General features: G+C 45.2%; 1 protein-coding gene across 4 annotated transcripts in view; it reads right to left on the bottom strand.

The window, feature by feature from the left end:
• Positions 1-2,247: 2,247 nt before the first annotated feature.
• LOC124720168 (CARD- and ANK-domain containing inflammasome adapter protein-like) overlaps positions 2,248-18,351 on the bottom strand; it is a 551,179-nt gene continuing 535,075 nt past the window's right edge. For all 4 annotated transcript variants that reach the window (XM_047245490.1, XM_047245486.1, XM_047245488.1 and 1 more), the window contains exon 4: positions 2,248-2,733. In XM_047245490.1, coding sequence (XP_047101446.1) covers positions 2,349-2,733 — 385 coding nt within the window. In that variant the 3' untranslated portion in view covers positions 2,248-2,348. The remainder of the gene's footprint in view (positions 2,734-18,351) is intronic.

Raw genomic sequence — 18,351 nt, 5'->3', positions numbered from 1 at the left:
CAAAACCGTTCTGCTCGCCCGCTCTGAGATTAACCTATTTACATATCAAAATAAATTTTACCAATTTCTCAGATACCAACCAGACATTTACATACACGATTTTAAACAGGAACACGTTTCAGACTATTTGGTGTCCGGTTATTGAGCGATATGAGCAGTGAATTCCGGCGTGTTTGACGATGCGAGTCAAGGGGACGGAGTTCTGGGCTGTTTCTCCTCTGCTGTAGCGTGCTGTGCCGTTCCAGTGAGCCGCAGTAGCAGACAACACCAGGTGGAGGGCGTCAGGCGCGTGCCGAACTTTCGGCGAGATGCATAACATGGCTCTCTGTTACCTCCACAAAGTGCGTTTAATATCGCGGCGGAGGCGTGTAAGATTGTGTCTGATATGGAAGTCATAGTTGCACACAGAGCAACGAAACGTCAGCTTACATGTGCCACATGTCGGGAAGACGCAGCAAAAAGAAGAACTCGAGTTAACTGCGATACTTCCCCATGACGTTTCTCCTCTGTTTTCAGTACTACTGCTGTTTCTAAGAAACTCATTTAAAATGAAAGTGGCAGCTACGGACAGTTTTAAAAGAAAATATCGGCAGCGAGAGGGTCTGTATGGGTAGGTGCCATGCATCCATTTGCCGAGAATTGGCCAGGATTACAATGGGCGGTTGAACTTGCTAATAACTTGGACTGCTGGAGCAACACATTGAACTAAGGAGCATTCAGAAGTATTTGAAATTATTGGCTGCAATAAACGTACGTAAAGTTGTACTTCAAACTGGAGAAACATATGTTTCAAGTAGTATTAATAAGGGTCACGCTGAAGAATTAAATCAGCTGAGAAATGTTGGGATACTATTTACGCAGGAAGTTGCCAAGTAGCAGAAAATATTGGAATATCACCTGAACTGAATGTAATGATTGATGACGGAGAGAAACGGCAAGGCAGAAGAAAACGCTTTGTTGATGAAGCATCAGGGGACGATTTAAACCATAGCTCGAGGAACAGTTTTCAGCTAAATGTTTGCCACGTTATTACACAGCTGTAGCGAACTTGACTGTACCGTGTGCAGCCACACGCAACACGGACACATTCCGTTTCCCGTGGAACTACGTAAGTGAACACGATTCTCCGGTCCAAGAGCTTGTGGGAAACGACGAATCTTGCTACAGTGTAGACGTTAATAACGAGGGTCTCTGAGAAGAAATTTTACTGTTGAAAAGATTCGTGAAGGCAATGTTGTGTGCGAGCATTTCTTCTGCGCCTTGTCAGTACTCTTTGTGAGTGAAGTTTGAGTGACGGCCTCACGGACTGTTGTGCCGTTTGCCTGCTGGCGCCTCACAAGCAGAGAGGCCGCTGACAGTTGTGGCAGGAGTCACGGAGTGGCGGGGAGCGGCGAGCTGCGGACACAGGGAGTGAAGTGAGGTGACAGCAGCTGAGTTGACAGGCGTATACACTCTCTCCACTACACTTATTTACTCGATGTACGAGTCAAAGTAAGTGTAATTTTCTTACCTGTAGCTCCACGACTTGCGTCACCGTCTCAGCTGTGCCGTTGTGACCGATGAGTGTGGAGACCCGTGTGCGTCGTCGCGAAATTGCTTTCGTGTGCTGAAACTCTGGCCCCGGTGTTCTGACTCCAATACAACTAGGATTACTTTGCTCGTTGCAATCTTTTACGTCAAGTAGAGACAACAGTACCAGATAGAGAGGATTTCCTTCACATTTTGTATGCGTGTCATGTTGTGGTCTGATTGTGTTTAGTTAAACGTAGACTGACTGTATGGTTCCAGATGATGGTCGCATAATGTGTTGTGAATACTGCTACTAATATCTCATTGTTATTAAACACAACAGGTACGGTAGAGTAGAATGTATGCTGAATATGGAGAAGTAAATTGAGTCTGGTATCAGGAGCGAGAATTCTGGTGATAGAACTGATATAGCATTAATCTCGGTATGTTGCAAATTAGAATAGTCTGATGCAGCACCTTGCTGACTGGTATGAAATACTTTTCAGCGATCAGATATTATAGAGCAGTTGTGATTGTTCACAATGAACTGTTGACTTTTGCCAAGTTTAGTCTGGAAGTTTTACTCGGGACATTTTTCTTGAGAGAAGGATTGTCCGTTGTTACCTGAATTATTTTGCTGTTATCTGGCGTTGTCTCAGTTTTGCTACAGCATTGCTTAGAGTATTTGTGTGCTGTATGCTACTCGAGGAGGGCTGAAATTAGTGAGTCACAATAGGATTGACTTTTTTGGATCTTTATTTAAAAAATTACGAATATTGCTCTCGTACAAACTCTTTCAGTTCCTGTTTTTTTGCACAGAGTTCGCTGGACTGCCTGCCTCATGACAGCATCTCCACCAGCCGCCTGTGCTTGTTCTGCCTGGCGAGGTCCAGCGCTGTCTGCCCACCATCACCAGTTGTGGCCCCCCTGTCGGCCCCCGCGACGAGCAGCTCAGCCGCCACTTCTGCGCGGCCATAGTATGCCGCGTGATGCAGCGGCGTCCACCCACCGTCACTCCTGGCGTCCACCGCCGCACCCGCCCCCACCAGCAGCCTCGCCGCCTCGACGTCTCCCCTGACCGCTGCCCAGTGCAGGGCGGTCCGCCCCCACCTGCCCCTCACCACCACGTCGGCCCCTGCGGCGATCAGCGCCCTCAGGTCCCCCACTGCCCCCCGGTCAGCCGCCTGGAGCAGCCTCCTGTCCCTCTCCCCTGCAGAGAGGCTCCTGCACAAAACACACAAACTGCCACTCTCTGCTGCAAACACACAACACACAGAATGGGGAAAACAGCCACACGACGAAACAACTGCTGCGAATACAAATCTGTCCTGAAACAAACCTACCGTATTCCCCCTCCCACAGTACAAAACAGTGCGCAATTGTGTGTATGTATTAAATTACAGCAAATCTGTTCTATCCCCCTCATAAGAAAATCTTCATTCATCGTCCATTACAAATAGCATTATACAACCTCTGAAAGAATTTCATTACCACATTTTGTCACACTCATTCCTGCAAGTTGAAAGGTGGCTACACTGAGCCACAGCGCCAGAGATTGCACCAAAGAGTTTTATTCCGCCGCCTCCACTGGCAGTTCTTGTCGAGATGTGGCAGTTGTCAGTGCTTGCTGAGATGTCGTAGTAGAGAGTTCTTGTCGAGAGGTCGTGCTGGAGTGTGCTTGTTGAGATGTGGTAGTAGCGAGTCGGTGTTGAGATGTTTTAGTAGGGAGTGCTTGTTCCATGTTTTATGCAGTTGTTTGATGGGCTAGACAGCAGATGTTGTTCTAATGGAGATATTGTAATGATTAGAGTGCTTTTCATCAATGTATATGAAGGTAACAAAACTCGCTTTTTTTCTCATTATTTCAATGTCTTGAATAATGCGTCATTACAGGTTCAGTCAACAAAGCATCTGGCTTGTCTTCTTGTATTAGAGTGTAATTCTGGTTTTCTTGCGTAATTATAGTATTTCTATTTTCTTTAATTACTTCAGTATGAATGACATTTAAAATTTCTTGTCTTATTGAAGAAGAACTGTGCCAGATGTGTACGTTGAATCACACTTCCACACACAGAACAGCTACACTTGTGCTTTGTTGGCTTCGTAGATTTTATAGTTGCTGGGGACTTAATTAATTGTGTTAACGGAAATTTTCTTTCATTCTTTGTTGTTGTTCTATGCAGTCTTTGCCTGTACAAAATGTTCACTACAGGAGCCCACAAGAGAAAACTGCTCTGTGTCATTATCGGTTTACATGCAAACTGACACTTTGATAATGCAAATATCAGGAATCGTGTTATTGTACATTACACAGCCATTACGCTTACATATTCAAATTTATTGTAATAAATCAAACCTCAGAAACCAGCATCCTCCTTTAAATGACACGACAAAAGTTTTCTCACTTCGCTACTATCTGGGAATGCAATCCAGCAAGTAAAGACGAAATATCTCAAGTATGGTTTCAGTCACAAGTAACAAAGAGTGTCCAAGTTGAAACTTGAAATGATCTGCCATAAAGTTTTGCTTCCCGGAGATTCGAACGCAGCACTTAATCGGATGGTTAACTAAGCAGAATGAAACGCCAGAAACCGTCATTTTTAACCAGCAATGAGATGACAAACTGAAACCAGGAGACGAAAGTGTTTTGTGTTATGGGCATTCGAAACCAACACCTATCGACACGGACCTCTAGTCACGTGTAGACGTTATATAATGACTTACTTCATTAGCAGCGAAATGTGCGCATTTCTGTATTGTAAATAAAATTATGAAAATTTTCTGCTGACTAGCAATCGAACCCTGGACACACAGTTGTTGACTACATACAAAGATACCTCGACTGTGCTATTCTCTTTCACCAGTAGCTAGGAGTGGCATGTTTGAAAGTGACACGAAAGGGACGAAAAGCTGCCCGTCTGACTTGGGACTCGAAACCAGTACCACCATTATTGTTAACAAAGTCCAGAGAATCGGTAAAATCAGAATAATTTCTCACATGTATTTTTTTGAGCTCATGTTGCAACTTAAAGTGACATGCCAGGACTCGAACCCAGGGATGTGTCTCTTGTGAACGTCTTTATGACTTTGCAGACAAGTGGAGACAATGAAGCAGTGGAAATGCATCATCTGAAAGTGATCAAACGTGACGAAAAGGGAGATCCGAGTTCGAATTCCAGTCCATCGTCAATATTTTCCACGTCTCAGGCTCGAATACAGTAAGAGTCAAGTGCGCTGCGGACTTGTACAGCAATTGGCTCATTGATTTAAAAATATATCGCTTAAGAAAGGTGACTGGTGACAGAGTTTCGACCCGGCGTGACTTCCGCCTCTGTCAGGGCCCAACCTGTAGCGACTCTCCTCCAGGCTACCAGAGGTGGGAGAGATGCTGCTTATGCTGGGTAAAAATGATTGCCGGATACGAGAAACGAACCCAGACCTTCAGCATTCGTAGCAAGAATCATTTCAACTTTTTCTTAACTAGCAACTATTACCACGAATTAAAATTCATGCGAGTTGCGGTATTCGAATCCAGTACACGCAGACTAGAAACTCGCGCCCTTAACCCCTTTATTTCATTTAATTTTTTAACCATTCCGAGGTCTGGCCACGACGCCTCCCCCATACCTGTCACCGAGTCGCTGCGCTATTTTCGCGCATTATTTTTTATTTTTTTATTTCTAATTTTTTTTATTTTTAGCACTTCATCTGAAAGACCGTGTTTGCACACAAACTAACTCAGCTGAGAGCGACGCCTTCCAAGCTGTGTTCACGATGGTTTGCTTTCCGATTTATTTCTCAAGATCTTGTAAATCGCCCAATGCCTCAGTTCCCGAGGCTCGTTTGGAAAGCTGGTCTTCTGCCATCACTGAGCACTGGACGCGCTGGAAGCTCCGTGCTGAGATTCCTGATACAGCGGGTGACGATGAATGTAACGCAGAACAGCAGAAATCAGCGCAGTCGCTTCTGGACAAAAGGAGTTTCAACATACGGAATGAAGTGAAATAAAGTGTACTAAAAAGTACCATGTGCTCTGTCGTGAGGACCAGCTTTTCCTCCGAGATTCCTTCAACACAAAATAGAGTGCTTCTGACCTATGTATTTCAAATTAGATTTCTGTTTCCTTAAAAATAAATAAGGCAGTAAGAAACACCGTTTAACACAAAAGAGCTTAAGGACGATACATTATGATGTTCACGCCTTTTTCTATTCACTTTGCACACTGTACCACGTAACTGTATGTACTGAAACATGTTGCGAAGTTCCTCTCGCAGTTTCCCGCCTCAGCGACGCACACGCCGCCCCGTGGCCCGCTTGTGCCCGGCGTGCGTGCGGCGACCCACCCAGCGCCCGCCCGTCTCGCTTCCCTCTGCTGGCAGGTGGTGCGTTGTCTGTCCTCTTAGCCAGTTTACAGCATTCCTTTATTCACACGGCACGTCGCCACGATTAAAAAAAATTTGGAAGGCAAGGTACTGGGAGTAGAGTTAGTGTTATTGTGGCCAACAATTGTCTGATAACTCACCAGATGTCCTTCACTTGAGCGAGTACCAACCTCGCCTGCTGTCAGGTAGTAATTCTCACGTGCTGCCGACCACCCAGGTGGACTGCCTCAAGTTTCGCTTTGGTTGCTACTTTCCTGTTTACTGCCCTCTACCGAGTAGTTTTCACACTTGTTGGTAGGTGAGGGGTGCCAATGTTTGTACAGATGGCCGTCCAGCTGTAGTGCGGCTACTTTTGTACAGTCACGTTTCCGCTTTTGCTTCTCATTAATTCCACGCACATGTTCCTGACTTTTACCATATTCGACGGCCAACTCTGGTTTGAGTATAACTGAGTTGGAATCAAAATTGTTCAAAATGATGAAAGCCATTGGCGACGTGCCGTACATCTGTGGGTGGATTCGAGACAGTGGGAGTAATTTCGTCTGGTAAGTGCGGCGTGAGGGGCGTGTGTGTTTTCTTCCGCATCTCGTGTGTGGAACACACGAATATAGTTTCTCACTTTCTCCCAAAGTCGGCGATATTTAATCTCCCCCTCCCCCCTCCCCGTTGCCGCCTGAGATGGTCAACGTGTCAAACTTTATCTTAAAAATATTACCACGAGTTACAAAATGGCGCAAAGCTGACAGAAATCTTGCTGCTGTTTCACCTGTTATGGGTAAAACTTGTGCCACACAGTTGACTTTAGAGACGATCTACATATGTGCAAAGTGTGGCCTTTGGATGTCGTCAAGCCTTCTCTATGTTCTTTGACTCCAACTGGCACGCTGGCAAGCACTTTCTTAGAGTTTGCAGCTGCAGTACGATTTACGTTAGACCTGTAGTCCAGAGCCAGAACTTGGACTGAGGTATCGCATGTTTCGCAAAGATATTCCGCACCCCACATTCATGACGTGTGCTTTAGTGTTGCTTAGCTTTGAACCTGATGCAAGTTGGTATTTGCTGGTGACCTGCAGTGCCTTCTGCGACTCGCTCTCGCCGGAGATCACGACACCCCGTCACCTGTGTACGCCCTACACACGATATTCTGGCGACATGTGTGTGTGTGTGTCTGTGCGTGCGTGCAGCCCTCGTAGCTGTTTCTGCAGAGCGGCTAGCAGGGCCTCAGCGGCAGTGGCGAACGAGGCCCTCCACACAGGACCACCTCGGCGCACACAACTCTTGAGTGCGAGCTGCCTGGTTAGCTGACCACTCACTGACCATGACTTGCAAACTGCTGTTCTTCAACATTATAACAATTACCTTGACAAAATATTGCAGAAAATCAAGTACGGTCATTGTTTCACGAAGGCACTGGTGACTCTCCCTATCGAAAGCATTCCCGAAATCGAGCGACATTACGGCGCACTCGAGCGTGACAACATGTGCCGCAGCTACCATGTCGCTATATTCACGGACAGTTTGAATACTTTATCTGCCTCTACCCACCGTAGTTCGATACGGGCCAGTCACCTCATGCATTATCTGTAACCACCATTCAGGGCAGTAACTGATCTCACGAGTCCCTTTAGTCAGCCATAGTGCCAGCAGTGCTAGTGTTTTGAATACAGTCCTTAGACAGGTAGGGCTTTTTTCATTGTTTTCTACAAGAGGTGTCTGGTAACCACAGTTAAGTCAACTATCAGCCGCCATTAGTGAATTAGCAGTCTAGTTAAAGTTGATTAACTCTCTACAGTAAATTGATTTCTTAGGACGGATAGGATGTGTGACCGCTGTGTACGGACGCAGGGGGAGCTGGCCACTGTCCGCGAACAGCTGAGCGTGTTGATGGCCGCGGTCAGCCGTCTTCAGGCTGCTGCCTCGGAGTGTAGCGGCAGTGGGGAGTCCGGTGTGTCGCAAGGTACACCCCAGGTGTTACATGCTTCACCCACTGTCCCTGCTGTCGAGATATCCTCGTGGGTACCGGGCGCGGTTGGGCCACCCTCTCCCCAAGGGGAGTGGCGGGTTCAGCAGCGTTCGCGGCGCACGAGGCGGAGGGTCAATGTGGAGGCTGGCCGTGTGGCATCGCCCGCTCTGCCTGTGAGTGGACATGTGGCTGCTCCTTCAGCAAGGTCCGAGCAGGCACACGGGGGGAGGGGTTTATTAGTTGTTGGGAGCTCTAACGTTAGGCTTCGGGAAAAAGCGGAAAGGTCTGAGAAATAGGCCAGTGTTCACTCTGTCTGCTTGCCGGGGGGTTTCACCCGAGATGTGGAGGAGGCCCTGCCGGCGGCGATAGAGAGCGCTGGGTGCACCCGACTGCAAATTGTTGCTCATATCGGCACCAATGACTCCTGCCGTCTGGGTCCAGAGGTCATCCTCAGTTCATACAGGTGGTTGGCGGAGTTGGTGAAGGCGGAAAGCCTCGCTCGCAGGTGGAATCTGAGGTAAAAAAAACCGATCGCGGTCCTCTGGTTTGGAGCCGAGTGGAAGGCTTAAACCAGAGGCTCAGACGATTCTGTGGAGATTTGGGGTGCAAATTTCTCGACCTCCGCTATCGAGTGGGGAAATACAGGGTCGCCCTGAATAGGTCAGGCGTGAGGAAGCGGCTACAAGGGTAGCGGAGTACGTGTGGAGTGCACACGTGCGTTTTTTAGGTTAGAGAATTCCCTCCCTAGGCCCAACAAGACCCCTCTTGAGACGCGACAAGGTAGTAGTAGGCAAAACGCAACGGGGAATAACAATATTAATAAGCTATTAGTAAACTGCAGGAGCGTCTACAGAAAGGTCCCAGAAATGCTCTCATTAATAAACGGTCACAATGCCCACATAGTACTAGGGACAGAAAGTTGGCTGAAACCAGATGTAAACAGTAATGAAATTCTAAACTCAAATTGGAATGTATACCACAGAGACAGGCTGGACAGTGAAGGGGGAGGCGTGTTTATAGCGATAAGAAGTGCAATAGTATCGAAGGAAATTGACGGAGATCCGAAATGTGAAATAATTTGGGTGAAGGTCACGGTTAATGCAGGCTCAGACATGGTAATTGGATGTCTCTATAGGCCCCCTGGCTCAGCAGCTGTTGTGGCTGAGCACCTGAAGGATAATTTGGAAAATATTTCGAGTAGATTTCCCCACCATGTTACAGTTCTGGGTGGAGATTTTAATTTGCCACATATAGACTGGGAGGCTCAAACGTTCATAACGGGTGGCAGGGACAAAGAATCCAGTGAAAATTTTTAAGTGCTTTATCTGAAAAGTACCTTGAGCAGTTAAACAGAGAACCGACTCGTGGCGATAACATATTGGACCTTCTGGTGACAAAACCCGAACTATTTGAAACAGTTAACGCAGAACAGGGAATCAACTACCATAAACTGGTTACTGCATCGATGATTTCAGCCGTAAATAGAAATATTAAAAAAGGTAGAAAGATTTCTCTGTTTAGCAAAAGTGACAAAAAGCAGATTTCAGAGTACCTAATAGCTCAACACAAAAGTTTTGATTTAAGTACAGACAGTGCTGAGGATCAGTGGACAAAGTTCAAAACCATCGTACAATATGCGTTAGATGAGTATGTGCCAAGCAAGATCGTAAGAGATGGAAAAGAGCCACCGTGGTACAACAACCGAGTTAGAAAACTGCTGCGGAAACAAAGGGAACTTCACAGCAAACACAAACATAGCCAACACCTTGCAGACAAACAAAAATTACGCGAAGCGAAATGTAATGTGAGGAAGGCCATGCGAGAGGCGTTCAATGAATTCGAAAGTAAAGTTCTATATACTGACTTGGCAGAAAATCCTAAGAAATTTTGGTCTTGTGTCAAAGCGGTAGGTGGATCAAAACAAAATGTCCAGACACTCTGGGCCCAAAATGGTACTGAAACAGAGGATGACAGACTAAAGGCCGAAATACTAAATCTCTTTTTCCAAACCTGTTTCACAAAGGAAGAATGCACTGTAGTTCCTTCTCTAGATTGTCGCACAGATGACAAAATGGTAGATATCGAAATAAACGACAGAGGGATAGAGAAACAATTCAAATCGCTCAAAAGAGGAAAGGCCGCTGGACCTGATGGGATACCAGTTCGATTTTACACAGAGTACGCGAAGGAACTTCCCCCCTTCTTGCAGCGTGGTACTGTAGGTCTCTAGAAGAGCGTAGCGTTCCAAAGGATTGGAAAAGGGCACAGGTCATCCCCGTTTTCAAGAAGGGACGTCGAACAGATGTGCAGAACTATAGACCTATATCTCTAACGCTGATCAGTTGTAGAATTTTGGAACACGTACTGTGTTCGAGTATAATGACTTTTCTGCAGACTAGAAATCTACTCTGTAGGAATCAGCATGGGTTTCGAAAAAGACGGTCATGTGAAACCCAGCTCGCGCTATTCGTCCACGAGACTCAGAGGGCCATAGACACGGGTTCCCAGGTAGATGCCGTGTTTCTTGACTTCCGCATGGCGTTCGATACAGTTCCCCACAGTCGTTTAATGAACAAAGTAAGAGCATATGGACTATCAGACCAATTGTGTGACTGGATTGGAGAGTTCCTAGATAACAGAACGCAGCATGTCGTTCTTAATGGAGAGAAGTCTTCCGAAGTAAGAGTGATTTCAGGTGTGCCGCAGGGAGTGTCTTAGGACCGTTGCTGTTCACAATATACATAAATACCCTTGTGAATGACATCGGAAGTTCACTGAGGCTTTTTGCAGATGATGCTGTGGTATATCGAGAGGCTGGAACGACGGAAAATTGTACTGAAATGCAAGAGGATCTGCAGCGAATTGATGCATGGTGTAGGGAATGGCAATCGAATCTCAATGCAGACAAGTGTAAAGTGCTGCTAATACACAGAAAGAAAGATCCCATATTATTTAGCTACAATATAGCAACTCAGGAACTGGAAGCAGTTAATTCCATAAATTATCTGGGAGTACGCATTAAGAGTGATTTATAATGGAATGATCATATAAAGTTGATCGTCGGTAGAGCAGATGCCAGACAGATTCATTAAAAGAATCCTAAGGAAACGCAATCCGAAAACAAAGGAAGTAGGTTACAGTACGCTTGTTCGCCCACTGCTCGAATACTGGTCAGCAGTGTGGGATCCGTACCAGATAGGGTTGATAGAAGAGAGAGAGAAGATCCAACGGAGAGCAGCGCGCTTCGTTACAGGGTCATTTAGTAATCGCGAAAGCCTTACGGAGATGACAGATAAACTCCAGTGGAAGACTCTGCAGGAGAGACGCTCAGTAGCTCGGTACGGGCTTTTGTTGAAGTTTGGAGAACATAACCTTCACCGAGGAGTCAAACAGTATATTGCTCCCTCCCACGTCTCGTGAAGAGACGGTGAAGATAAAATCAGAGAGATTAGACCCCACACAGAGGCATACCGACAATCCTTCTTTCCACGAACAGTACGAGACTGGAATAGAAGGGAGAACCGATAGAGGTACTCAAGGTACCCTCCGCCACACACCGTCAGGTGGCTTGCGGAGTATGGATGTAGATGTAGATTGTTTCTATTATTTGTGAGTTGTTCAACGTGGCTGACTCTTTCGAGAGTATCGCTGTGTCCAGTTCAATTCCAGTTCCAGCATTAATTACAGCGACATCGTGTAGCGCAGCGGCCGTTAGTTCCTGAAGTAGGACATCAGTGTCTGCCACATACATGAAGTGTTTCAAGCCACATACTTTCAGATGTTTAAAGGTGCAATCCTCTAAGTTTGACATGGGTTCGTAATGTACCACGTTTCATAAATTCGACTCTTTCATCGAATACACTCAGTACAAAAGCTATTGATAAATGTGACATACGTATCCGCCCCCTGCCACTTGGGTCTAGGTGAGGTAACCGTTCGTTACCGGAGACTGACAGGTGCGCCTCTGGAAGCTGAACGAGTTTCTGCCGTTTCCCCATCTGCCGCCACCTCGTCCACGCAGTTCTTCGTGAGCAGAAACCTGAACAGGCCATCAGCGGCTGTTGGGCGCGTTTCTGTGGGGAGCTGCGCTTGCGTCTCGCTGTACTTCCGCGGGGGCGGGCGCACTGACGGCGGCTGGTGTGTGGATGACAGGTCCAGGCTGAGTAGTGCGACTGGAACCTTCCTCCGAAGTTTCACTTAATTTCTGGACTGCTTGTTGGACGTTTTCGCGCTTCAGTCGACCAGTTTGTGTCTGCTGTGCGGAGCTGACTCATACTAGCATCTCCTGACATTCACAAAGACTGCAGCGGAGAGCTGCGATAAGCTCTGAGACTCACCGCAGCTCGCAGCAGAGGTCCGCACGCGGCGGCCGCTGAAGGCACACTGGCGTTCGTTTCACCAGCAGCGGAATGTGCGCGCGTCTGGTTTGGAAATGACACGACGAATATTCCTGTGGCGACTGGGAATCTAACCCTGCACATACCGTCCGACTACATGAAAAGAGACGCTGACAGTCTTTTTCACCACTAGCCAACAGCCTCTGACTAAATCGAAACCCATACCCATTGTTATCGTTCACAAAGTACAGAGAGGCGTCAAAAATCATAATAATTTGTCACATGAAGTTTGGTGTGTCCTTGCTACAAGTTGAAAAGACAGACCAAGATTCGAACCCAGTCGTGCATCTTTCATCAAGACGGTAACAACTTTGGAATCGTGGGGAAACAACAGAACAGTGGAGCTTTTTTTTTGTGGTAAGGTCTTACTGCACTCCACTGAACTTACGCTAAGGTCGACACACACCCCCATCCCAGAGGGAGGACTCGAACCTCCGACAGGGGCAGCCGCGCAGACCGCAAGGCGAACGGTGGAAAGTATCAACACAAAGCCATCATCAGACGTGACGAAAAGGGAGATCCGAGTTCGAATCTCAGTCCAGCACCGATATTTTCCACATCTCATGCCGAAATAAAATAAGAATCAGCTGCCCAGTGATCTTGCACGATGAGTGGCACATTCATCAAAAAACACTCTCGCGTAAGAAAGCTTACTGGTGACTGGCTTTCAACCTGGCATGATTAGGCCTCCGCCATGGCCCAACCTATAAGGACTCTCGCGCAACAAGTAGCAAAGTGACGTCTCTTATGTCCGTTTGGAACCACAGTGCAACACTACATTTTTCGAATGCCGTCACCAGAGGTGAAGATGTGCTGTTTGTACTTCTTAAATTGATTGCCTTATGTGAGAACCTAGCCCCGACCATCACAAGAATCATTCCAAATGAACACCCGTCTGGACAGAGCATTGGTTCATGACTGTGTCTTTATGTAGGCCTTTGCACACTAATGGAAAATTCCGATTCCATGGAGGTCGATTACAACCTGTTCGAAACATTTCTTTGTTGGTCCATATCGACAGTCACTGGCCACCTTGGCTACCTAAGGCGTGCTCCTGACTTGGTTCTGTTATCGCCGAAATGAGATCACGTTAAGAGGCAGCTGCACGAACGGGCACCGAGCGGGGTGGCGCAGTGGCTAGACACTGGACTCGCATTCGGGAGGACGACGGTTCAATCTCGCGTCCGGCCATCCTGATTTAGGTTTTCCGTGATTTCCGTAAATCACTCCAGGCAAATGCCGGGATGGTTCCTCTGAAAGGGCACGGCCGACTTCCTTCCCTAATCCGATGAGACCGATGACCACGCTGTCTGGTCTCCTGCCCCAAACCAACCAACCAACCAACCAACCACCCACCCACGAACGGGCAACACGGTATAGTGCGCAGATTTCTGCAGGATGTGTCTCTTCACTTGCGATTCTACGCTCATAGTATTTCGGGTATATTCATAAATTTGTGTAAACCCAAAGACCAGATATCGAACATACTCTCGTCTTTGGTTTCGAAATTGCATTTCGTCTCGCATAATTGCATTCCTGCTGAATTTTATGGGGAGAGTACTGAAGCATGTAAGCAACCAGGGTAGATTATACCTAAAAACTGGACAAGTTTCTCTCAAAACTTAAATCGTGTTTGCAGGTGCTAGTAACATAATAATTGGTTGGATGAAAACGTGCACTTTTGAGATGCAGCAAACAGCTGAAACTAGCCAATAATGTGGATTTAAAAAAATAACTTCACTGCCTCAGCGAGGAAGATTAATAAAAGCCAAATAAGTATTGTTCTGCAAGGCGATTAAGGCCCGACTGTCAGGAAGGTGGAAATAAAATAAAATCTGAAACTAACAACATATGTTAGTCTACTGTACTCTCATCAGTGTATTTTACTTCGCTTGATAGCTCGCGGCCACAGAAATCAATTTTGTTTTCGTTTGACGTGAGAGCAATAAACGAAGAGGAGACAGCAAAACCACTAAACGTAAACGCAGGTCACGTGGAGGTTAGCCGCCTCCCCACCACAACTCACAAGGAGACGGCACGACCACGGGGTCGGGGATTTGTCCGAAATTTTGCGTGGACCCGTAACACCTCACGTGGTTAAAATATTAGAACGCACTACTCGGAAAATCCCGTGAAAAATCGATCCAAAGTTTCTCAGGTGCCTTATGAGTATAAAATGTTGGTCCAGTGCCGAGCCGCCGTTTCGCCTAGTCATTGTGGTATTATTTTGTGAATAGGAAATTTTCTACGAACTCCAGACTACATTCCATTCACCTGGCTGATTCCCCTTCGGGTACCACTTGCAACCTGATTGACAGAGATGAACATCAATTTGTCTGTGGAAATGCAGATAATATATGGTTGTCAATCAGAAAAAAATTAGCAACTATGCAGAGAAAACCGCCGTATTTGATAACGCCAACGTGCCTTTTACACCCGGAAAAAGAATTATACCCCACCTCAAAGAAAAATGCCGCCAACTGGTTGAAGGGACACGCGGTATTTTACCTGCTGTCCAGTAAAGAAAGGAGCAAAGGAGATTTTTGGACGTTAATCTCCGATCAGCATCACAAGCTACTACACATAAATAATTACTATGATACATACGCCAACTTCCTCAGAAGAAGCGTCATGTGAACTCTATTTTCGATTATGCGATTCAGAACATGAAGAAACGAGAGACAATTTGATCTTTGAAAACCAAATACGATCAAGTGACGAACATCACTATCTGGTTTAGGCCTTGATTTCTTCTAAAATGTCAAGGAACCTGTAATTAATTTTCGTTTGTTTTATTACTTTTAAATGTTAGTTGATAATTATGTACTACTGTGGAATGTTATGACCAATTTTAAAAAAATGGTTAGAGCTCGGACTCTTATGCCAGAGGCCTTGGGTTCTTTTTCTTCTGATTCATTTTCTTTTGTTATTCCACCAATTATTCAAAAAGTTTCTCAAACTTACACTATTTTAGCTCAAGAATGTAAAGTTTTTCATTCTGAAAAATATTCGTGCTCGTTATTCTATTTCGTTTCATGGGGTTTCGAGGTTTAGAGGGGCTTTGTAAGGGCCCCCTTGGGATTGTAACGGCCATCTGGGCATAGGACTGTGCGCGAGCCGTGAGAAGTAAACGGCAGTTTGTTTTTCGACTTCGTCGTGAACAGACATGCCCGTTTCAAATTTCGACGTGTTATTCCGATCCGCGGTTAAACACGTCGACTGAAGAAGTTGCTGGCTCATCTGGAATAGGAGAAGAAATTCCTGAAGAATCCGTTCATAGTGACCTATCAAAATTACGATTGAAGGGCGCAGTGATGTATTATGAAAAGCTGTCGACGGAAAATATTTTAATTGCATCGACATCTTCGGAAGAAATCTCTCACGATGCTATGTTATTGGCCGGAGAACTTTATAATAATACACTGGAACTTTTGGGTGCAAAAACATTCGTAACTGAAGAGGAATTAATTCACGCTCAAGAGGATTGTGAAGAATGTGAGGAGAACGACCGACATTTCGAAGTGCCACAAAATGATTCGTCTCCAGACGAATATAAACAGTCACCGAAAAGATTTAAAAGTGACATGATTCCCTTTGCCCACAAAGTCGTGAATTTTGTGGAAGCAAGACAGCAATATCAGCAAGTTGCGACAAAAAATTTACGGCAATGGACATTGGCTGCGGCTGCACAATTCGTCGATTTCAAATTCAAGGCGTCTGATCGATAGGTCACGGCATTTAAACAGAAGCACAGAATTTCACAACGCAAGATCACGAAACTGGTTTCGAAAAAAGAGGCGGCGTCAATGGAGGCCATCCAGGCGTCTGCGGATGCCTTTCGTCGGCAGACGTGCCGGTTAATCCCTCAATACCACGACGAGGATTATGCGATAAATACTGACCAAACAGGTAAATACATGTTTTGTGCGTACAAAATGTTTTTACCGATGTAAAATATATCAATTCAAATTTAATTATAGAAAAATATATTTACATACACATTCGAATATTGTTTAATATTAAAAATACTATTGTTTTAGGATACCAATATCAATCTCACTGAAAAAGTAAGTAAAACAGTTTTCGTGAAAAAGTCGGATTTGAATAAAGTGACGCATTCGTACACCGCACAATATTCAATAACATTATCCGGAAAACTGCTGCCACATGTCTTCATATGCTTACAAGAAGCGACCGGTCGTTTCGGACCTCGTATTCACTAATTAATAGATGGCTATGGCAATACTTATACGAACGTCATCGTAACATCATCGCAGTCCGGGAAAGGAACAACAGTTTTATACATGGATTTTCTCCGCAAATGTTTAAAATCTTTCGTCGGGGAGAGTAAATATTTACTTCTCATTGACTCTTGGGGAGTTCAAACGATTCCGGAGACATATGATGCAATTTTTCAAGATGACGGAAATATGCCAACTTGGTCTCTAAAAGTCTTACCTCAAAAATGCACTTCTTTGGTGCCACCTTGTGATGTTTACGTTTACAGGCAAGTTAAAAATTTCGTAAAGCGCTTGCACAACTGCAGCGCATTGTAACAGGAGAATCGTGAAATAATTCCCGGGAAGATTGCATCAAAATTCATTCTATAATTCTCCATCAATCATCGTCACCAATATTCCGAGACATGATTCAGTATGACTGGTTTGCCTCAAAATTATCAGGAACATTTTCGTAAATGTTAAAGGGGCATGTTTTTCTACGGATTTATTGCAAACGCCCGTTTTCATTTGTTGCGCAAGATGTCGCAAAAATTGCTTTGTTTTTACGATAATTGTCACTGCAGTTCTAGTTTATAATTATTATATGTATAAAAATTGAATTTTTCCCAATCGACTTTGTTATTCTGATAAAAAACCAATGTTTCTCCTCATATACTTTACAATGGAAAATGGAAAACCCACTGCCATGATTTGTGTTGTTGGACAAAAAGAAAGAAATGACAAATGAGGTGACAGATAATTGCAGTCATAAATTACAACATTCAAACAATGAGGAATCATATTCAGTCTTTAGCAGTAGCACAAATCCGCACCTTCACTGTCGCCTTCTGCTGGCGGCAGTTCAGCGTGCACATTTTCTTCTTCTGCAGCCTGAGGTTCCTCATCATAATTTCCCGGACCCAAATTAATCATTCAGTAAATCCTTGACGTGTGTTCCTTCCAGAGTAAATTACGTGGACAGAGGAGCAGTCCCGAACAGCGACATCGCAAAATCCTTCACTGCCTTGTTATGTTTGTCAGTTCCAGCCTTCTAAACGCATCCTTGGGGAGTTCAAGATCTTTCTTTGTATCAGACACCAGATGTTTGCCGTCATATTCTTGTATCTGCTGTACTACTGATTTATTTTTCATGTGCGACTTGCAGGTGAGGTTGGGAACGTGAACTCAACCCATTCCCTCTCTACTAGGAATCCAGTTTCTAACCAATACCCATTCTTTTGAAAACAATTCGGAGCATGTTACCACATTTCTTATTGTGATTCTGATATTTCAGTATTTTCTCGAATTCATTTTCCATATTTTCATGTTTCCATCTTTCAGCTAAAATCGCCTTTGCTGTAACTTTTTTGGAGTTTAAAAGCTTTTTGCTGAGATAACTTAGTTACAGATTATACTCCCTAATGTGTTTTAGCTTAAAACCTATTTTTTGTATATTTATCGGCGGCTTAAGTGGTTCATGGTGTGGGTTCCTGTAGTTATGTCCTAGTCCATGAACCACGGGCAACGTATGAGTGGCCAAGTAAGTGGTCCCGACAGTCGGGATACCAGTTACTTTGGAATAAGGCTGGGCATGTCGGACGTATTCTGAGTCGTGGTCACCTTTGTGCTCATACGGCAAAGACTACCAAATCCACCGGTTAGTCCCTCAGCCGTTAGCGGTAAAACCCAATGGGACTCGGGGCAAGTAAGGCTAGCAACCTGCTTCCCTGGTACTTTGAATATGATGCTGGCAACAATCAGACCAAAATGCCTCGGACCTTTGGAGGTTTGAGTCCCACCTCTAACTGACAAACCAGGGACTCCTAAGATACGACTTGGCAAACAAATGGTAATGAGATGGGGAGCTATTAATATCAATG

Source organism: Schistocerca piceifrons, chromosome 11, assembly GCF_021461385.2.
Source record: "Schistocerca piceifrons isolate TAMUIC-IGC-003096 chromosome 11, iqSchPice1.1, whole genome shotgun sequence".
In the NCBI taxonomy this organism is placed as follows: domain Eukaryota; kingdom Metazoa; phylum Arthropoda; class Insecta; order Orthoptera; family Acrididae; genus Schistocerca; species Schistocerca piceifrons.
This window is presented reverse-complemented; position numbering and strand designations above follow the sequence as displayed.